This window comes from Bombus affinis, chromosome 1 (assembly GCF_024516045.1).
Source record: "Bombus affinis isolate iyBomAffi1 chromosome 1, iyBomAffi1.2, whole genome shotgun sequence".
Lineage (NCBI taxonomy): Eukaryota > Metazoa > Arthropoda > Insecta > Hymenoptera > Apidae > Bombus > Bombus affinis.
In genome coordinates, this window is record NC_066344.1 from 2,368,232 (window position 1) to 2,386,848 (window position 18,617).

Below are 18,617 nucleotides of genomic sequence, written 5' to 3' on the forward strand. Positions count from 1 at the left end.
TAACCGACTTTAAGGGAAGAAATTCCTGTTGCGTTATAAAGATCGATCTCCCAGAGTTAAATTGATATCGTAGCAACCTTCGTATATTTTTATTATTTATTTTTATAAATTTAACGCGAAAGAACAACGCATCGTTCGATAGAATCTCCTTACTGTACGTCTCTCCTTACTGTTTATAACACAATTTATAATACCGTTTGTTCTTTCTGAATTTCTTTTTTCGTCTTCTTAATTAACGGCGACTAATTATCAGGACTAATTATTATTCTCGAGGACAATCGAACGCTGTATTCGCCGATATTTGCCCAAGTTGCAATCGACTTAAAGGGTAGAAATCCCTGTTACGTTATCCAACAATTGCGCGTCGATCGTTCGCAGAAGTGGCTTGTTAACGAAGCGGAATAGTACCAGAGAAAATGGAAGGAAGCTCGTAGGCAGATGTTCAGTCACGTTTCCGTGAGAAATGTATCGTCCGATTGGCATCTTCCATTGAACTTCGCGCGACCTCAGCTCGATCGGCAGCTCGTCGAAGAAAAGCGCCGGTTACGTCGCAATTTTAACGGCATATCGTTCTGTTATCTCGCGCATATGGAATTGCAGTCGAATAAAAAATTGAACTTTCCCCTGAAAAAATTATTGGCCGAGATCAGCGATTTTCAAAGAAATTATATAAATTACCGATAAGAGATATTTTATTTCTTTTTTCATCCTAGAGAAGTAAGTAACGCATGCTGATAAAAGATATTTCGTTCTTTTTATCATAGATAGGCAAGAAGACCAATTATAGCGAACGATAAAACGTTGCAAAAACCTTCTTCCTATTTTTCTTTTTACAAATTGTGCGAATCTTCTTTTTTTTTTTTACTATCTCGCAAATGTTTGTTCGATTAAAAATTCGATGCGTATTGTATCAGGAATTTAACTTTAAATTCCTTAAATTTAAAAACTTGTCTTTTGATCTTTTATACACTTTACTTTGCTACGGCGTGTTTGCGAAGATTTCTTTCCTATCGAAAGCCGTTTGTCGCATCTGGACCCAGCGTTTACAGACGTTGTACGAGAAATTGTTTTAACGGTACACGTTCTTTTTTCCTTGTTCGAGTTAAATATAATTTCTTTCAGATTGGTCGGACGATACGTAAGGATACATAAAATCAGGGATACACGTAACATACGTTCTTCATATTTTTACGTAACGTTCTCGTCCTCACGGGTACATTTTTTAAACTTTTATTTTCCTCAACGTATGCAAATGAGTAAAGAGATTTATACGCTACGCGATCTTGGCATCGATTCTCGTGTATGCCTTATTCATTTACATTGATGTTTGTGCTAACTTAAAGTTAGTGGGTTGCGAATCGTTGATGGTATATAACTTATGGTTTTGAGAATTCGGGTTAATCGTGTTTTTCAACTTTTAAACGCATCTTTCGTTGACACGTTTCACAGTTAACTGGTAACAAACGTGTAGGCTATGTTGGTTTGAAAATTATAGACACTCTGCTCTTTGCCAAGCAATGTTTTCATAATTAAAAAAAAAAAAAAAAAAAATATGATAAAAATGATAAATAGTAAGAATATAAAGATACAGTATTATTATCGTTTCATCGAAGTTTCAATTTCTTAAAAATGAGAAAATACCATTTCATGAAAAATCAATTTACGCTTCGTTAGCTGATTAAAGCAATTGACGAATTATTAATAATAATAGACATCGTTCAGATGGATATAATTTGATAACGAACAATGCATTATTTTGTGAAGATCACAGCTGCGATCTGAGCTTACCAACTGATCGTAAAATTTGATAAATTTTCAAAATGTTTGTTTCATGATTGCAGATGGAAATGCATAAAAATCCCAACGCGAGGAGGAGTTCGTTGCGTGGTGACGAGATGACGTTGAAGGAACCTCACAGGTAAATAAATACCTATCATGCTTTGTCATAAAATATTCACTATATTTAAGTTTCAAAGCATCTACAATGTTTGCATTTTAAATCGTGTTGCACGTATCAAATTTTTCGCATCTGCTCGTTTGTCATGTCATGCGTCTGCAATTTCTCTACTTGGACTGACAGCGAGTCGATTCGATGATTTATGAGATGCATTGTAATATTCACGCTGCTGATTAAGAATTTATTGCTTCCCGTCCGTGTGTTGTCATTGTTTCGTCATACCTTTTTTATCGATGATTATTGTTTTTAAATACTATACAGAAGCGATCGAGTATTTCTGTCCACTGAATCTGTTTCGTATAAATTTTCAATTTCGATGGTCACAGCCCCTGTTGCTTTCTAAATTTCGAAATGACAGACTATTAACATTTATATAATCTCTGAATTAAAAATGAAAATAATTTAAAACGAAGTGAATTTCAAATTAAAATAAATCGACAGGCTGCCGTGTGGTTTTTAAACGAGAACAGACAGTGTTTAACGAGAACAGAGAATATATTTACAAATTTAATTTACAAAATTTACTTTACAAAATTTAACGCTGACAAACTTAATGGAAAGAAACGATATTTGCTAAAAAATTACCTTTTGTAATTTTATTTTTACATTTTCTATTCGATACCTCGTATCGTGATTTATCGTTAAAAACAGAATTAAAATTCAGCTTTGATTATAAATGTGGTCTTTGAATATGATCCTTAATTTATGTCACGACATTATAAAACGAGTAGGCGATTTTATCACGCAATTAATTAAACACGTTTGAAAACTTCCATCGCAGATGTCCTCGATTTTTTGGCGTTAAAAATATTTTTGCAAACTTTCATCTCTTCCATTCTTAATGTCTCTATCTTTTCTTCCTATCAACCTTTCTACCAGTTTGACATATTTCCCTTCGTGTTTACCATCCTCGATTACTCGTATCTCCTACGATTAAAAATTTCCACTAACATCATCGACGTCTTACGACAAATTTTCCGTACCATTAATTTTCATATCTTCTTTCCTTTAGCCTCGTAAGGCACTTGGAATGCCCTAGTGGAACACGAACACCGTAATCGCGATCTACGAGAATTTGTGCATCTATCGCGTCTTATCCAGTTCATCGTTACCCAAAATAGTCAGTGGAATGGACTGGTTACCGCTAAACGGTCAAATTGCGAAACCAGCAGGTCTTACATACGTGTTCCTGTTTCAATGGCAAGACCGGAGCCAAAAGTGACGTAGTTCGTTGGCACCTAACGATATTTCTTCGATCTGGTATCGAACTAGTGAAACTTGTGCGGTATTCGACGTACCTTTCGATTTATATTCTCACACGGTAGAAATTCTTTGATCGACGATTTAACAAACGTCAGATCCTTCGTTTTAATCCGTCTAAATCTCGCCTATAATTTGTATCCTTGTCTATAAAAGTTGATCAGCGGCTCGATGATTCGGAAGATTCTATCAAAAAATTAAACAGTACGAACAAAAGTTAGGTATAATATCTATCGTACAGGATTGTTCGCGATTCGTTGAAACTTTATATTTTAGATTCGCAATTTTCCAAAACACTTCTGACCATTGTAAACAAACGTTATATCAAAGTCTGTTCTATCTTCATGGTAGCAACGTGATTTCCTCGTGGTTCGTCGTTAATCATTCGTTTATTCAAGGATATGGAGGATAGAGGCTCGTTATTCTTCGTTGCCATCAATTTCTCGGTTATTCAACGCAGCAAGATCTTCGTGTTTGAAAAAAACCCTTCGTCTAACACATTTTTCTCGTTTTAATTTGCTCTAGATACGATAATAGTTCGTTTAAATCAATCCTAGTCTCGCTGAAGCTTCGCATCGCCGTTAGTCGCGCAAGAATATTCTTACGTACGGTGTCTGCGTTTAAAATGGTGAAGTTAGTTTAATTATAGTGGTCGTTTCGTCGAATACCGTTGCTCGTGTAGGTTTTGAAAGGAAAATCGGCCACGTTGCTCAAACAGGAATTATAAATAACGAACGATAAATTCGACGTTGTTCGTCGTATCAGTGCTTGTTGTCCAAGTAGGAAAGTTCAAAATATTTGTTCGCACTGGTAAAAACGTGTTTCTAACAAGTGGTCTAGAGCTGTATTACCTTGAAACGTTAATGTCAGATCGCGCATACGGCGTACTTTCCCAGTCACTCGATTTATTACGATTTTTCCATTGGCTGTGTTGCGTTTTCTAAGAAATTAATTACGTAGAACGCGTGCTCGCCGTGAAATCGAATTTTCTTCAAATCGTTTGTTCCTGCTCGTACGAAATTCGCCGCGTCTCTGATCTCATACTTGAAATTTCGCGAATTACAATTTCTGTCGAGTATTCGCTCATTTCGATCTCTCAAGTTCCCTAAATTTCCGAAAATTATTCGCACGTTCATTGATATTTTATTTACAAATCTGGCGTCGTGGAATTATCGTCGGCGTTGATCGTTAACATTGTCGCCGATATAATTTCCAAATTGGCTGTTATTCAACCTCGTTTACAATTCGAGTGAAAGTAGAGCGCGTTTGGTGCATTCTAGCGTCGACGAGTCTACGATAGACGCTGGTGTTATGGTAATCGTAAATCTTACGAGCAACTGGTTTGACGTTCATGGGAAAAGTTAGACGTAACTTTATACAGAGCTGGACTCGGTGGCACTGCATTCTAGCTGCACTTGTTGCAACTCGGGTTTCTTTAACAGAAAAAGAACGCACGGTAATTAGAGGTTTTATTGCCACGGATTTTTACGTAATCTGCGTGCAGCCTCTCGAATTCTCGTGAATGGAAGATTCGTTCTACGATGATTGCGTGATATCGTGCGGAAAACTATTAACCGTAGCAAAGAATTCTATGCTTTTAGTTTCACGATCCGTAACAGCATTTCTCGATCTTGATCTACAACATTCCACATTCAGATACGTGCCTTATCGTTAGTATCATTCGGTGTTCTTATAACACATCGATGTTTAATTTCTAACACCAAGAAAAATATTATTATTTGTTATTAATATCGGTGGTATATCGTAGCAGCGTTACCATTTCCTACGATTAAATTGAAAGATATTTAAAGGTATAAACAATATTTGATTCTATTGGATTGTTCATACGGAGAGTACAGTAATCAACTGGTTACGGTGAAATGACGTGTCTGACACGTCATAGAGCACTTTGGCATGGGAAATGCATGACACAGCTATCAGATACGTCATTTAATATCACACGATTAGTGTTGCATGGAATATTTAATACGTGAGCATCGTGTTGTTTATTATTTTATTCGCGGTATTACTTGCAACACGACCGTGAACATAATTGCAACTGACAAAGCGTATATTCAACACCGTTTTCCCTTTCTTAAAACTTAAAACGCCGAAGTAGAAATCCTCTCTTTATTTTTGATTTAAACGCTTCGTGCAAAAGGTATCAGCGATACCGATATTTTAAAACGTAACCACGTGTGCCAGTGGCTGCAGAAGTTCAAACTTTAAGATCATCGATCATTAATGTCTTAATATACCTGAAAAGAAATTATCGACGTCGACCAATCAAAGTACATTTCTCCACGATTAAAGTTCATTTAGTTTTCTAAAACTGAAAATGCCTCTGAATCTTGTAGGAGAGTATAATTTTCTCTTGTTCATATTTTTATACTACTCGTATCGTCGACTCTGTTAGGAGTTGTAAATTCTTTGATAGAATTGTTTACAGAATTGAGGAAATTCACGGGAATAATTACTACAATCTATTATTGCGATTAATAATAATCGCGCCGATATCGAGCTTCTAAATTACCATTTTCAAATATGCAAAGCTGAAAACTTTCTCGCTAACTTTTAATGCTTGTCTCAATATTCGTTGGTATTATTAACACTGGAACTACCACACTAGTTGAACTAACTGGTTTTTACAATTTTACTGTCAAATTCCTACTTCGTTGTATCTTCTTCCGCAAGGATGTAACGAGTTTCGCAACGATAACTAAAAGAATAATATGATGAATTTTATTTTGTTTTTTTTATGTATTCAAATTGAAAACAATTTTGTATCAAGGCTACTTATACCAATACCAGTCGAAATGACTGGTTCTTCTCAAAGTGTAAAAGCATTCTGCAATCTGTTTATCGAACCCCAATTAACCGGTTTCCTCGTTTTCTACAATTTCGCACGCGTTTTCAAAATTTTTACTGCGTGCCATTCGATATGATGATATCAGTTATCAGGAAAATTCCAAATCGATCGCTAGATGCTAACCCCTGAAAATACCGCACCAGCCAAAACGACTGTTCTCACAATTTTATAATGTGTCGACCCTCGTTTAGGGATTATGGTCCCAGATGGATTAACAATACCAATCCATAACATGGAATTGCTTCTGTAAGAAATTAATAAATCAATAAATATACAAATATTCTATTATTACGTATTTTTTAAAGACCAGTCATTTTCACTGATTTTTGGTAAAAATAGCTTCGTGTTAACTATCTATAGTTCTAGTGTTAAAAAGTATGCAAAGTTCAATAATCTTATTGTTTGATACTACGCCATGTACTTGCTATTTGTATTTAACGTTTGTTCGTTAGGAATGGCAGCACGTACGGAGCTTTCCAATCGAAGGATCCCATTTTAGCGGTGGAGAAGGGCGCTGAAATGGAAGGCGGAAGCGACGAGCATGGAATTTCCGTTCACCACCCGACCTCGTAAGTTTACTTACCCTGAAACTCTCGGTATTTATTACGTCCTTCTGACGATTATTTACGGCCACTTTCGAGTACACTAGCGGCTAAGCAAAAATGCTCGCGATAACTCAGGTTCAGTTTCAATGTCCAAAAGGAAGAATACGTTTTCTTTTATGCCTTACGCGTGTGTGTGACTCTGTGCGTGCGTGTGTTTACGCGGATACGTTACATGGTCGCAAGATAGGTTCCACTTTTGCGGTTTTCACTTACACATTGCTAGTTATTGCCATTTTCTGTTACCTATAAATGTTTCATTTTTATTCCCGTTTAATGTTCTAAGTACGCGATGAAATGAAAAAGCGAACGTTAAAAGTCTGAATTTATTTGATTGGTAATTACCTTCTGTTGTAAATCAATTGCGATTATTTTCCATTAATGAGATTATTCTATCGATACTGCGTTACCTAGATTATGGAAAACAAGGTAAGGAATTTGCGTAATAAATTTAATAAATCAGGAACATTTCAATAAGTTACAAATATACGTATAAATATAAATAAAACAAAGTACATATAAATTAAATTGTTTCACAAGAATAACAATTTAAAATTATCTACTTTTATCTCAGTGTTTCAAATATTTCCTTCCCTTCGATCGATCAGTCGCTTTAATATCTCTTTACTTGAACGTAAACAAGGCTGGTAATGGTAATCTTTGTTGAGAATCGTGGGTCTTAATCGCCGAAATAAATGTATAGGAACCCTTAGATTACATTTAGAATTGATATGAAAATAGTTTCAGATCTATTTAATATGTGATTTACAAGATATTCGTCGATACACATTTGCACGCGTCTCAGTAACTCTCTTTATCTCACCATCTCCTTTACCACATTACCAACGGAACAGTTGTATTTTTCTGTTTTACCAGACGCCGTGCACGCACATACCCCCACACAGTCATACTGATATACGTGTGTCACTACCACGCGACTAATCCAGTGTAGCAGACAAAATTACACATATCTCAATAAGCTTCCTCTTCTCTAGTTTTGTAGACATTTGGAAAACTAACCTCTCACGTTTTTGTTACCGACCTGATTTTTACGACGAACGTACGTGTTTCTTAGTTCCTCCCTGTAATGTTACATTAGAATTCTCATAATTAGAAGGTTCGGCGAACAATAGATGCTTTTGTTCCTCCTAAGATAACCAATCGAGAGATTCGCTCTCACGTACGTTATCCTTGTTGCTGCGTATTTGACGAAGAGATACGCCAGAGGAAGGAAACAGTTTGCAGGATAATCGTCGTTTTCCGTCACATTCCTCGGTATAATTACTCTGCGAGAGGAAAACCTCGTAAATTTGACACGTTCTTCGCCGTTGAATCTGCTTGTTCTATCCGACTTGAACGAAATAAAAATCGACAATTAATATTACTCGACACTCGAATTGATTTTATCGAGATATTTATAATTCTGTGCGTTAGACTAGATTGGCCGCGTAGTAGTGACACGCGTATGTGAATATGAGTGTGTGAAAGTACGTGTATGAAAAGCACGAATCTAACTGTTCCGTTGGCAGCGTGGGGTGGAAGATGGCGTGACAAAGAGAACGCCGAGACGCGTGCAAATATATATCGACGAAGATCCTGGACATCGTTTATTAAATAAATCTAAAACTATTTTAATACGAATTCTAAGCGTAACCTTGGTGTTCCTTTACTTTTATTTCGGCAATTAAGATCCATAATTTTCAACAGATTTGTAATATCTTAGAGTTCCAAGTTATTGGATCCAACTAAGTCCAAGATAATTGCAATGGACAATTAAAGTAGAGAATTCAAGGTCCTTGTTGCATACCGCGTTACAGACTTAAGTATTCTTAATCTGGCACTTCGTACCGCAGTTGACTAGAGGATATTTAAACTACGTAGAGATAAAATAGAGATATCGTGGTTGCCTGAAAGGATATCATCGTTGAGATAACAAGGGATATGTTATAGCGCGTCATTTAATTCCCTGACTTTGATGAAAAATTGTTCGTCGATCCGAGTATATGAACCCTTGGCCTTGATACTTGGGTCGTTGTTGTAGCCTTTTCGACTCGATCGTCGCTATTCGTGAAATCTTCCTCTTCTTGCGAAAGACTTTTGCGAGGAGAGAAACGCGTTTACGATTCTTTTGCAATCTTTTAGAGCTTCGAACGTCTTTCAGTTTAATTTTCTATCCTTCCTAAGAATCGCTGCTTTCTAAAATTGCCTAATACGAATTTACGAATTAGAACGTTGAGTATTAATAACTTGGTGGAATTTTACAAAATGTTCGGTTTACCTTTCACAGGGGATTCCATGGAATATTTGGTTTCATTTTTCCAAACCTTTTAACGGCTTTCTAGATTCAACGTTTCAGAAAATCTTGGCAAAATTTCTAGTTTAATTTTCTATCAATTTTTACAGCGTTTCACTTATTCTTCCGAACACATCGGATACATAAATTCTTTTCAACTTGTACGATTATATCGTTTTCTTGAAAATCTGTCACTCTTGTCGTTCTTCTCGTACATTGCTACACGCGATACGTTCAATTACGTCCAACGACTCGAATACGTTCAACTGGTCTGACTCGTCTTTCCTCTCAATCTTGCGTTACGAGCTGAACGAAATTGTCCACTCTTTTAATTGCAACGTTATTGTTGGTACAGCCACGTTACACGGATACGTTTCTTAATTATACGTCATTACGCTGGATCGTACATGACAGTCACGTGCACGGGTAATTTCCTTAATTCGCGAACATGCGTAACATTAATGTAAATCACGATATGAAACAATTTATAAGGAAGTAAATGACGAGTAGGACGAAGCACGCTACCTTTATGCGAGCTTGGCTGCCGCTGGTGGCTGCGAGACTTTCGATTAATCTTATTACGAAACAATCTTCTTTCGATAATCCTCTTAAAAAGCACATTAGTAAAATAACACACTGAGCTTTGGAACACGATAAACCTATAATTCGTGTAAAATAAATGTAACGCGATGGAAAAGTAAATATACGAAATAAATATTTCTAAACTGTACACTTTAATTTTTTCCATATTGCACATTGTGTATAATATAAAATAACACGTACAACGGTAAAAGAATTTAATTAGCTATGAAATACGTCTAATAGTTTTCTGAATCATCTAAAACGGATATAATATTACGCGAAATAGATATATACAAGACAAATATTTTTCAACTATATTTGCCAAACTTTTAACGCCCGATATTGCGTGTATATGTATCTAATATTGTACGGTGACAAGTCAAAAGTATTTGTCTTAGCAATAGAATTGCTCTTGAATTTTACTACTAGTCAATTATATTCTCTTTCCAGGAATATTTAAAAATTCTGTTTCTATTAGTAATAATTCAATTTGTAGAAACTTGACAAAAATCGACACACAATCTGCGTTTAATAATCTGTTAAATTAATGAAATAAATCTTTTACCAAAAGATAAAAGAAATTAAAATAAAAAAAAAAACTTAGAAGCGTTAGTTTATAAAGGAAGTCGTAATAATATGTACGTGAAAAAGAAATAAAAGTTTACATGAATTTTGGTATTGATACAGAGTTTGCTATTTTTCTCTATCGCTTTCTATCGCATTTTATCTAATACTATTTCATCGATGGTGATCAATGTTTTGGTAGGAAGCACCTTGATTCGATTAAATGTCCGTACGTATATCATCAGGTAGAATGATTAACGAGCAACTTGAGGCCTGTACTTTCCCCACAAACCGCAAAAGCCGAAGCCGAATCTCGAAATAAATACGTTGGCATAAGCTCTCATTGGTTCGCGTAATTTCCACATTTAACTTCTCATTTGAGGAATCACTGTTGTTGTAATGTATTAATAGTATTCTAATCGATTGCATAATTACGCGTTTCATCGAAGTGTCGCTTTGAAATTTTAGAGATAGAACGCCTGCGAACGAAGGCTATCAAAATATTCCGCGTTTCGTCGTATTTTTCCACCTAGACGTTGAAAACATCTAAATATACAAATAAATATATTTATACGTTTTAGCTATAGTTCGCATAACGTTTAACAACTCATATGGTAATTGGCAAAAAAAAAAGAAAAGTTTGTTTTTTCATTAATCGCGATTCCCAAGAAATAAACATTTTTTAAAATAATATCGATGTATATATTTGTTACAAATATTCGTATTAATATAACATGCAACGAAATTACGTTTAAAATAACGCTGATAATTTTGATTGAATCCTTCGAAAAGCGTGTAAGTACAATTCCATGTTATAAGAATATAACATGTATGTACCTTAAGGAAAAGAAAAAATGAAAAATTTCTAATTAAAAAATGCCGGAAAATGTATTTGCCAATTAGCACGTTGATATCTGTAAACCTTTGATTACAGTGAGATTATTAAATTATCATTGAGACGTAACAAGGTCTTTGGCTTGTGGCAGCCTTTTAAGCGTAAGATGGTCTTTTAATATTCTATGAATCAACGTAAAATGAAAAATTTCAAATTAAAAAATGCCGAAAGATGTATTTGCCAATTAGCACGTCGATATCTGTAAACCTTTGGTTACAGTGAGATTATTAAATTATCATTGAGACGTAACAAGGTCTTTGGCTTGTGGCAGCCTTTTAAGCGTAAGATGGTCTTTTAATATTCTATGAATCAACGTAAAATGAAAAATTTCAAATTAAAAAATGCCGGAAAATGTATTTGCCAATTAGCACGTCGATATCTGTAAACCTTTGGTTACAGTGAGATTATTAAATTATCATTGAGACGTAACAAGGTCTTTGGCTTGTGGCAGCCTTTTAAGCGTAAGATGGTCTTTTAATATTCTATGAATCAACGTAAAATGAAAAATTTCAAATTAAAAAATGCCGGAAAATGTATTTGCCAATTAGCACGTCGATATCTGTAAACCTTTGGTTACAGTGAGATTATTAAATTATCATTGAGACGTAACAAGGTCTTTGGCTTGTGGCAGCCTTTTAAGCGTAAGATTGTCATTTAATATTCTATGAATCAACGTACAAAGCATTAACAAATTTCAGAAACAGATATTTATAACTATCTGAATCGCGTGTATCAAATGGAACGTTACTAAACTTTATTTTCATACGTAGGTCTTTATTTTTGCTTATTTCAGTTATTCGAATAACCGCCCTGTTCGCTGACTAATTAACGATATCCCCGAATCAACCACGCACGTGTTTGTACGATGCGTAAAACAGCGGACAAGCATGGAGCGAAGGTTTTGAAACTCGGTCGGCTCGGTTCATTCGCCGGCGATTTCAAATTAGCTCGCGCGACGTGACATAGGAATGCTTAGGAAATTTTCAGTCAACTGTACCAACCTTTGTTCATGCTCTTTCACGCGTTCACCGCTGATCGAATTTCCATTATCGATAGTACGTCGTGTTAACGATTAATCTTTCTACGAAAGTTATCCGATGCTTACACCGTGAAATTTGATTCGCGAATTATTAAGAAAGTTCTTCTCTCTCTCTGTCTCTCTCTCTCTCTGAAAATTTTCCAACTCTTCATATGACAATCTCTGACAATGACTCTGTAACGATACTCAGCAATGATCGCGTTAATCATCGCTTCGATAAAAGATAATCCGATGTATAGTATGGCTGTAAGTTGCATAAAATAAGAAAATAATTTTTTTATATTTTTATGGTATCCGACAAGTAAATCTAAGTATCGTCAGATCAAATTGTAAAAAATTCTCGTATTTCAACAGAGGATTTCTCGACGTTCGAAACCAAAAAAAAAAAAAAAAAATCTAAAAAAAAAAAAAGAAAAAAACAAGAACCTATTTCTTAAAGAGATTCTAATTTGAAATAATAAATACGAATGAGAGGTATGGTAGATAATTCCTTTATGTTTATTACTGCATATGACATTTGTTTATAGCAGTTCAAGTACGTATTTGGAATATTTCCGGCTCGAATAGAGAATCTGTATAGCTTTCATACAGAATGTTATTTATATCGAATGAATAATTACAGGTATTTAGAAACAATGATGCACCTGTTCAAAGGTAACGTCGGCTCCGGTATCTTTGCGTTAGGGGATGCTTTCAAGCATGCCGGACTGCTGCTGGCTCCGCCGCTTACTATGTTCCTCGGGATTATTTGTGTTCACGCTCAACATATTCTTGTACGTATAACCCACTATTTTCTTTATTGTTTGCCTAAATAAATAACTACAATAATTCCATCTATTAATTTTATTTATAAAATAATATTAACATTACTTTCTTGTAAAATAGTATCGATATTCGTATACCGTTTACGATCGAATAAACTGCTGATGTTTATGGAAATTTATATTTTGCCAAACACGATTAGAACCTATTGAGAGATTTTTTTACCCGCTAAGCGTCGTAATAAGCGTGATATTATATTTAGAATATTTTGCTTATATTGGGTTGGCAACTACATGGACCTAACCCCAACCTAACCCCAATACACGTATCGTGTGGGTTTTTTGTACTTTCCGATGCATAAACGCTCAGCCGGTTTAGCAATCGATGTTAAATTGTTTTTCTGAGACAACTAATGATCGTTATTCATCATCTGCGTATTCTAATATAGCATGATAAATGGTTTCTGCAAATCGTTCAATTACATAAATTCCAGCAAAAAGTATGAAAATCGTACGATACATGGTATACTAATTTCTTTGCTACGTTACACCGTTCTCTTAAACGTTTGCCAAACCAGGCGATATTGCGATCTATTGAAATTTTACTATCGTACGCGAATAATAATCATCGTATTTTTTTAGAGGATGAATAATTTCAACGAACACTCAGCAGTTCTATTTGGTAATACGGTGTATTTTAGTTTTATTCTACAAACAGGATTGGAGAGCCACTTCGGCGATGGATTCTGCAGGGGAAAACAATAAAAAGAATTCCGACAAACATATGTTCTGTTTGACCTTGTTTACGAGTTACAACGAGTTTTAATAAATTGGAATAACTCTATCGAAAGATGGAAGTGTTGGAACTAATTTCATTTACCTATTTACAAACACAACTCAACATCGAACGAACGATATGTAGATAGATGGAGAGAGCAATACAGTCGATGATAAAACGTCTCGGATTTCGTGTTCGAATACAAGCAGGTCATTCCGAACATCTCTCGCGGAGCTATACAGTTACATGGAGTTTGTCGAAAAAGAAACTCGCGATAATTGGAAAAAAAGGTCAAATAGACGCTTGTTTACGCGAACTTCCTTTTGTCGTTTTTATCTGCAAAATCGGTGCTCCGATGCTACGGAACACCCTGTGTATTATATTCTATTTCTAATCGTTCTTAAGAAATGTAAATAGTTTTACGCCTTTAGCGGTAATACGAAGTAAAGTATCGCGAGAAAAATTCCTCTTCGACATTGTACGTGGACATTATCGTGTGTTTGCAGATTAAATGTAACGAAGAGGTGACGCGTCGCGTGAACGATGCGAGTGCCACAACTGGGTTTGCTGGCACCGTGGAATTGTGCTTCGCTACCGGCCCTCTAGCACTCCGAAAATACTCTGTGTTTATGAGGTACGTATATGTGTAATGAGAGGACCATGAAATAGGGACACCATCGACTAACGTTCTAACGACATACCATGCATTCTTATCTCGCGTCAGTCGTAGCAAATTCGTTATAAAAATACGACTATAAAGCGAGAAAAAATAAAGTTATTAATAATAAGTTATACGTCTTATTTAAAACCTTTCATCTGTTTCTCTGCATTTCATTTTAATAGCACGCTTCGTTATCGTCCTCTTTTTTTCATCTATTCTTACGATTTACACTACTATCCGCTTTGTTCCAGACAAATGGTTAATGTATTTTTATGTATCACGCAACTTGGATTTTGCTGCGTTTATTTCGTTTTCATTGCGAAGAATATGAAGCAGGTGAGCTACAAATTTTTAATTTCTTCCTTCTGATCTTTTATTCGCATTTGTAATACGTAATTCCTATTAACTCTTTCAATATCAAATACTCTGATCGTGAACGTTTCTCACGCACAATTTCCTGTAATTATCGCTGAGAACATAATATCTTTCATACCGTGCGAAACAGCGATTAAACGTTACGCGTATTTTCATATATTTCCATTGGCTACCCTGAGTTTTTCCTGTGTAAAATTCGTGCAAATTAGACGAAGCTTGTCTTCTTTTATTTGAAGTGGAATAAACCATCAGTGGTCTACATTGGTGAGATTACATTAGCTTCTTCGTTTGATAAAATTTATAGCTTTTAGGAAATTCTTATCTCACTCGTTCCAATATAAAACTGGGACATAGGAATTGTATTTGGAGTTATATTTTTATTAGATCAAGCCAACGTTTTTGAGTCAAGGCATTTATCAACAACGACGATACCGATTACTGGTGTCTTTCCAATTTAATGACTTTAGGTTTTTCGATAAGAATTTGTAAAAGAGAGAATCCTCGAGTTTTCATATTATTATTACACACCGATGATCCGTACTATAACTTCTTACGTGCATGTAAACTACCAACAAAAACTTGGAATCATTGCATATAAATTTCATAGAACCAAAGAATTCAAATAGAAAAAGATCAGTTAAAAATTTTCCTATCCTACAAACTCTTTGGCAAAACTTCACCAATATAAATAGAATTATTGGAATATAATATAATGAGATAAAATTGGAATATAATATAAATATAATTTACAAAAGCGATTCCAAATCGTTGGCGCTATTAAACGTACCCTATTTGAAGAGTTAACGATTGAAAAATAGTAAAATATGCCACGAAAAGATACTAATAAACGACTAAAACGATTTTCTTTCATAGGTATTGGACGTGTATGGAATCGAGATGGACGTTCATCAACATATGGCTGTGATCTTGATCCCGATAATGCTGAGCACGTGGATCAGGAACCTGAAGTACCTGGTGCCCATTTCGTCGCTGGCGAATTTTCTGGTCACAGCTGGCTATGTGGCTACTATGTACATAATGTGCCACGATTTGCCGCCGATCCACGAGAGGCGGTATATCGCGGATTGGCACGAGCTGCCTCTGTTCTTTGGCACTGTGATATATTCTTTCGAGGGTATTACTTTGGTAAGCGACGCCGCGTTTGCACGTGCTTCTTCGCATTTATGTAACGCGTTATTTTCGCGACCAGTCACTTCGTCCACTTGGTTGTTTTGTTGCAATAAGAAACAAAATCAGGGGACGTTATGATACTCATTTTGGGATTGTCATTTTCGATGAAGTACTTCCTCGAGATTCTATTCCTATGCATATACTGTTTATTTTGGAAATTCGGTCGAAAGAGCGAAGATATTTCTGTCTTCCGCTGAAAATAGTTTTAATATATAATAAAGATTGTTAGCCAAAGATCGCTTACCAGTTGATATTGAATATCCGTATGTACACTGTTGGCCATAAATATTGTACATATCGATAGCCAAACCAAATTGAAGGCTTCTCACCGTTATTACTTTCTAGTTGTTCTATCGTAAAGCTGCTATTTTATTCTTAGCATAAGCATCTTGTAACGTAGGATATTAAATACTAAAGAATGCTAAATTACAAAAACAATGCAAAGAGTTCTGTGAACTTTAGTATGTAATATTATTATCGCGTTAGCGTTGAATTTACAACAGAAATAACGAGTCGAACTGTTATATAAGTCTCTCTATATATAACTGTATTTCTCTTTTTTCTTTTGGCCTAGAAAAAAGCAACGAAAGACGTAAAAATGATATAAATAGATTTATTGAACTCGGGGAATTTCTGACGTTTGTGCTGACAATTGATAACAAGTTAAAGAGGAGAATGATATATTGTATAGTCTTCTATCCACTGATATCCGATAGCTTATTCTGATTTGTATAAAACTGTTTCAATAATTAAATGCGATAAATTACTACAAAAACTTAGTTTCTGCAAATCCGCGTAATGTAGCAATGATAAAAAGGTAATAACGAAAGAAGCGATGCACAGATTATTTAATAAAAAAAAAAGAAAGGAAAATAGAAACACGTTGCTTTCAATTTCAAATATTTAACAATTGAACATTATTTTCTTCAATTTTGAGTTGAATTTCCCGAACAATCCGATATTTTATTACGATAGAATTTTTTAAGACTCAACTTGTTAGCATGATTCGATTGTCGATAAAAAAACATGTTCTTTCTGTTCTAACGAATATCCCGTTGCATTTTAGGTGTTACCTCTGAAGAACGAAATGAAGAAACCGAGCAATTTCAGTAAGTCACTGGGAGTTCTAAACGTTGGAATGGTAATTGTCGGTGGCATGTTCGTCGCGATGGGTTTTATATCTTATTTAAAATACGGCGACGCAGTGGCCGGATCCGTTACGTTAAATCTCCAATCAAAGGAGGTGTAAGTATCCATATTTACTTTCCTAAGTGAACATCAAACTCTTATAATTATCAGTTGGTCGATAAAAATTCCTTTTATCTTGCTTTATGTTAATCACTCGCTAAATTATATTCTGTACATAATTGCCAAACGTTATTTATCGATGCAAATTAATTGTCTCGTATATATTTTCATAAATATCTTGTTACACGTATGCGTGTATTTAGGAATTGATTTACGAATTGAGTTCTACAGAATAGAAGTAGTATATCGACGTTAAAACAGATCAGGCAAGTGATTAGCACACGTTTGTTTTACCATGTTTTACGATAGCAGAATTCTGTTGTATCGACTCTATAGAAAATTATTATGCGTTCAGGTGATAAATCACGCTGCGTTCAGAATAATCGCAATACTATCACGCAAAGTGATAGCGAAAAGTAGCGAGACAGAAAAAAACAAAAAAAAAAAAAAAACAAAAACAAAACACGTAGTTAAAAAAAAACTGTTTGTAACGTAATTTTCTGTTGCATACAAAGGGTGGATGGAAAAATCATCGGCGAGCATTTAAGGTTTCTATCATATATGGGTTTTCTAGAAGTGTTGTGTTATCTTATCAAACTACTAGACCATTTGTATAATATTGTGACGTCGTGTTTCTTTTTTTATCAACACGAAGTAATCAATTAGCCATACACATAGACGTCTCTTTGCGTTCTTCGTTTACGACTAAATTTGCATGTTGCGATAGATTTAACACAATTGGAATAGTTATAACGATGACGAACAACTGAATAAGTTTCTCACATTTAACAGCAATTAATCAAAGAGAAATAATTCGGATACTCATAAGAGGTTATTGTGTTTTGCAGCTTACCTCAATGCATACAGGTTGCCATCTCGTTGAGTATATTGCTCACGTATGCACTGCAATTTTACGTTCCCATTGCGATCATTTGGCCAAAGATCGTCAACCGCTTTGGCCCTTTCAAGTGTCCCGTTTTCGCAGAGACTGTTTTCCGTTCCTCGATGTGTTTCCTAACATGTAAGTTCTATATTAATACATAAAATTATCGTCAATTTATCATCTGTAAGAGTAGTCGAAATTGATAACTCTGCTATGGACGAAAAATTTGTTCGAACTTTGATTCTCATGTTCGATTATTTTAAACTCTTAAACGATTTTAAATTGTAATAAATATTCTAAACGTTTTAAATCGTATAAATACAGCTACAAACAAAAATATTTTAAACACTCTGAATCACAAAATTTGTTCACAGCATCCTTCCTTTTCTTAACCTCCTATTGTCTTTCGACCCGAGATTTCTTATTTTAAATATCAATTGGACGTTATCTTTCTTAAAATTACAGAACTTCTTTACGTAAAAAGTAGATTATTCGTTGTAATTAATTTTCGCCCGCCGGCTACAAACCGAATTTAATTTATTCTCACTCACACTCTCGCTCAATCTCGGTATATGCTCGATATAATTACACGTATTTATTATAATTCTTAAAACAATTTCTAATTGGATTTGATATCTTTGGTCGTAGTCATGAAAATA

The 18,617-nt window shown here is 34.9% G+C and overlaps 1 protein-coding gene and 2 long non-coding RNA genes across 8 annotated transcripts in view; 1 reads left to right on the top strand and 2 right to left on the bottom strand.

Annotated features, from left to right (window-relative positions):
* LOC126918973 (proton-coupled amino acid transporter 1-like) overlaps nucleotides 1–18,617 on the top strand; it is a 49,217-nt gene that overhangs the window by 26,218 nt on the left and 4,382 nt on the right. The window contains exons 2-10 of one of the 4 annotated variants that reach the window (XM_050728015.1): nucleotides 1,842–1,918; nucleotides 6,539–6,655; nucleotides 12,684–12,834; nucleotides 14,107–14,234; nucleotides 14,513–14,597; nucleotides 15,510–15,782; nucleotides 16,894–17,072; nucleotides 17,591–17,623; nucleotides 17,924–18,096. In XM_050728015.1, coding sequence (XP_050583972.1) covers nucleotides 1,842–1,918; nucleotides 6,539–6,655; nucleotides 12,684–12,834; nucleotides 14,107–14,234; nucleotides 14,513–14,597; nucleotides 15,510–15,782; nucleotides 16,894–17,072; nucleotides 17,591–17,623; nucleotides 17,924–18,096 — 1,216 coding nt within the window. Of the gene's footprint in view, nucleotides 1–1,841; nucleotides 1,919–6,538; nucleotides 6,656–12,683; nucleotides 12,835–14,106; nucleotides 14,235–14,512; nucleotides 14,598–15,509; nucleotides 15,783–16,893; nucleotides 17,073–17,430; nucleotides 17,554–17,590; nucleotides 17,624–17,923; nucleotides 18,097–18,617 lie in introns of those variants that run through there. The other 3 variants (XM_050729692.1, XM_050730546.1, XM_050728876.1) reach the window with 3 other exon arrangements.
* Nucleotides 1,940–6,324, bottom strand: LOC126923323 (uncharacterized). 2 transcript variants are annotated; one of them, XR_007713302.1, is made up of 2 exons: nucleotides 6,026–6,324; nucleotides 1,940–5,936 (listed from the first exon to the last, which is right to left on the bottom strand). It is a non-coding gene; the product is annotated as an uncharacterized LOC126923323 (long non-coding RNA). The 2 variants fall into 2 exon arrangements; XR_007713214.1 differs by having other exon boundaries at nucleotides 6,020–6,324.
* Nucleotides 6,655–9,614, bottom strand: LOC126922684 (uncharacterized). 2 transcript variants are annotated; one of them, XR_007713058.1, is made up of 4 exons: nucleotides 8,967–9,614; nucleotides 7,252–8,894; nucleotides 7,034–7,098; nucleotides 6,655–6,934 (listed from the first exon to the last, which is right to left on the bottom strand). It is a non-coding gene; the product is annotated as an uncharacterized LOC126922684 (long non-coding RNA). The 2 variants fall into 2 exon arrangements; XR_007712994.1 differs by having other exon boundaries at nucleotides 7,034–8,894.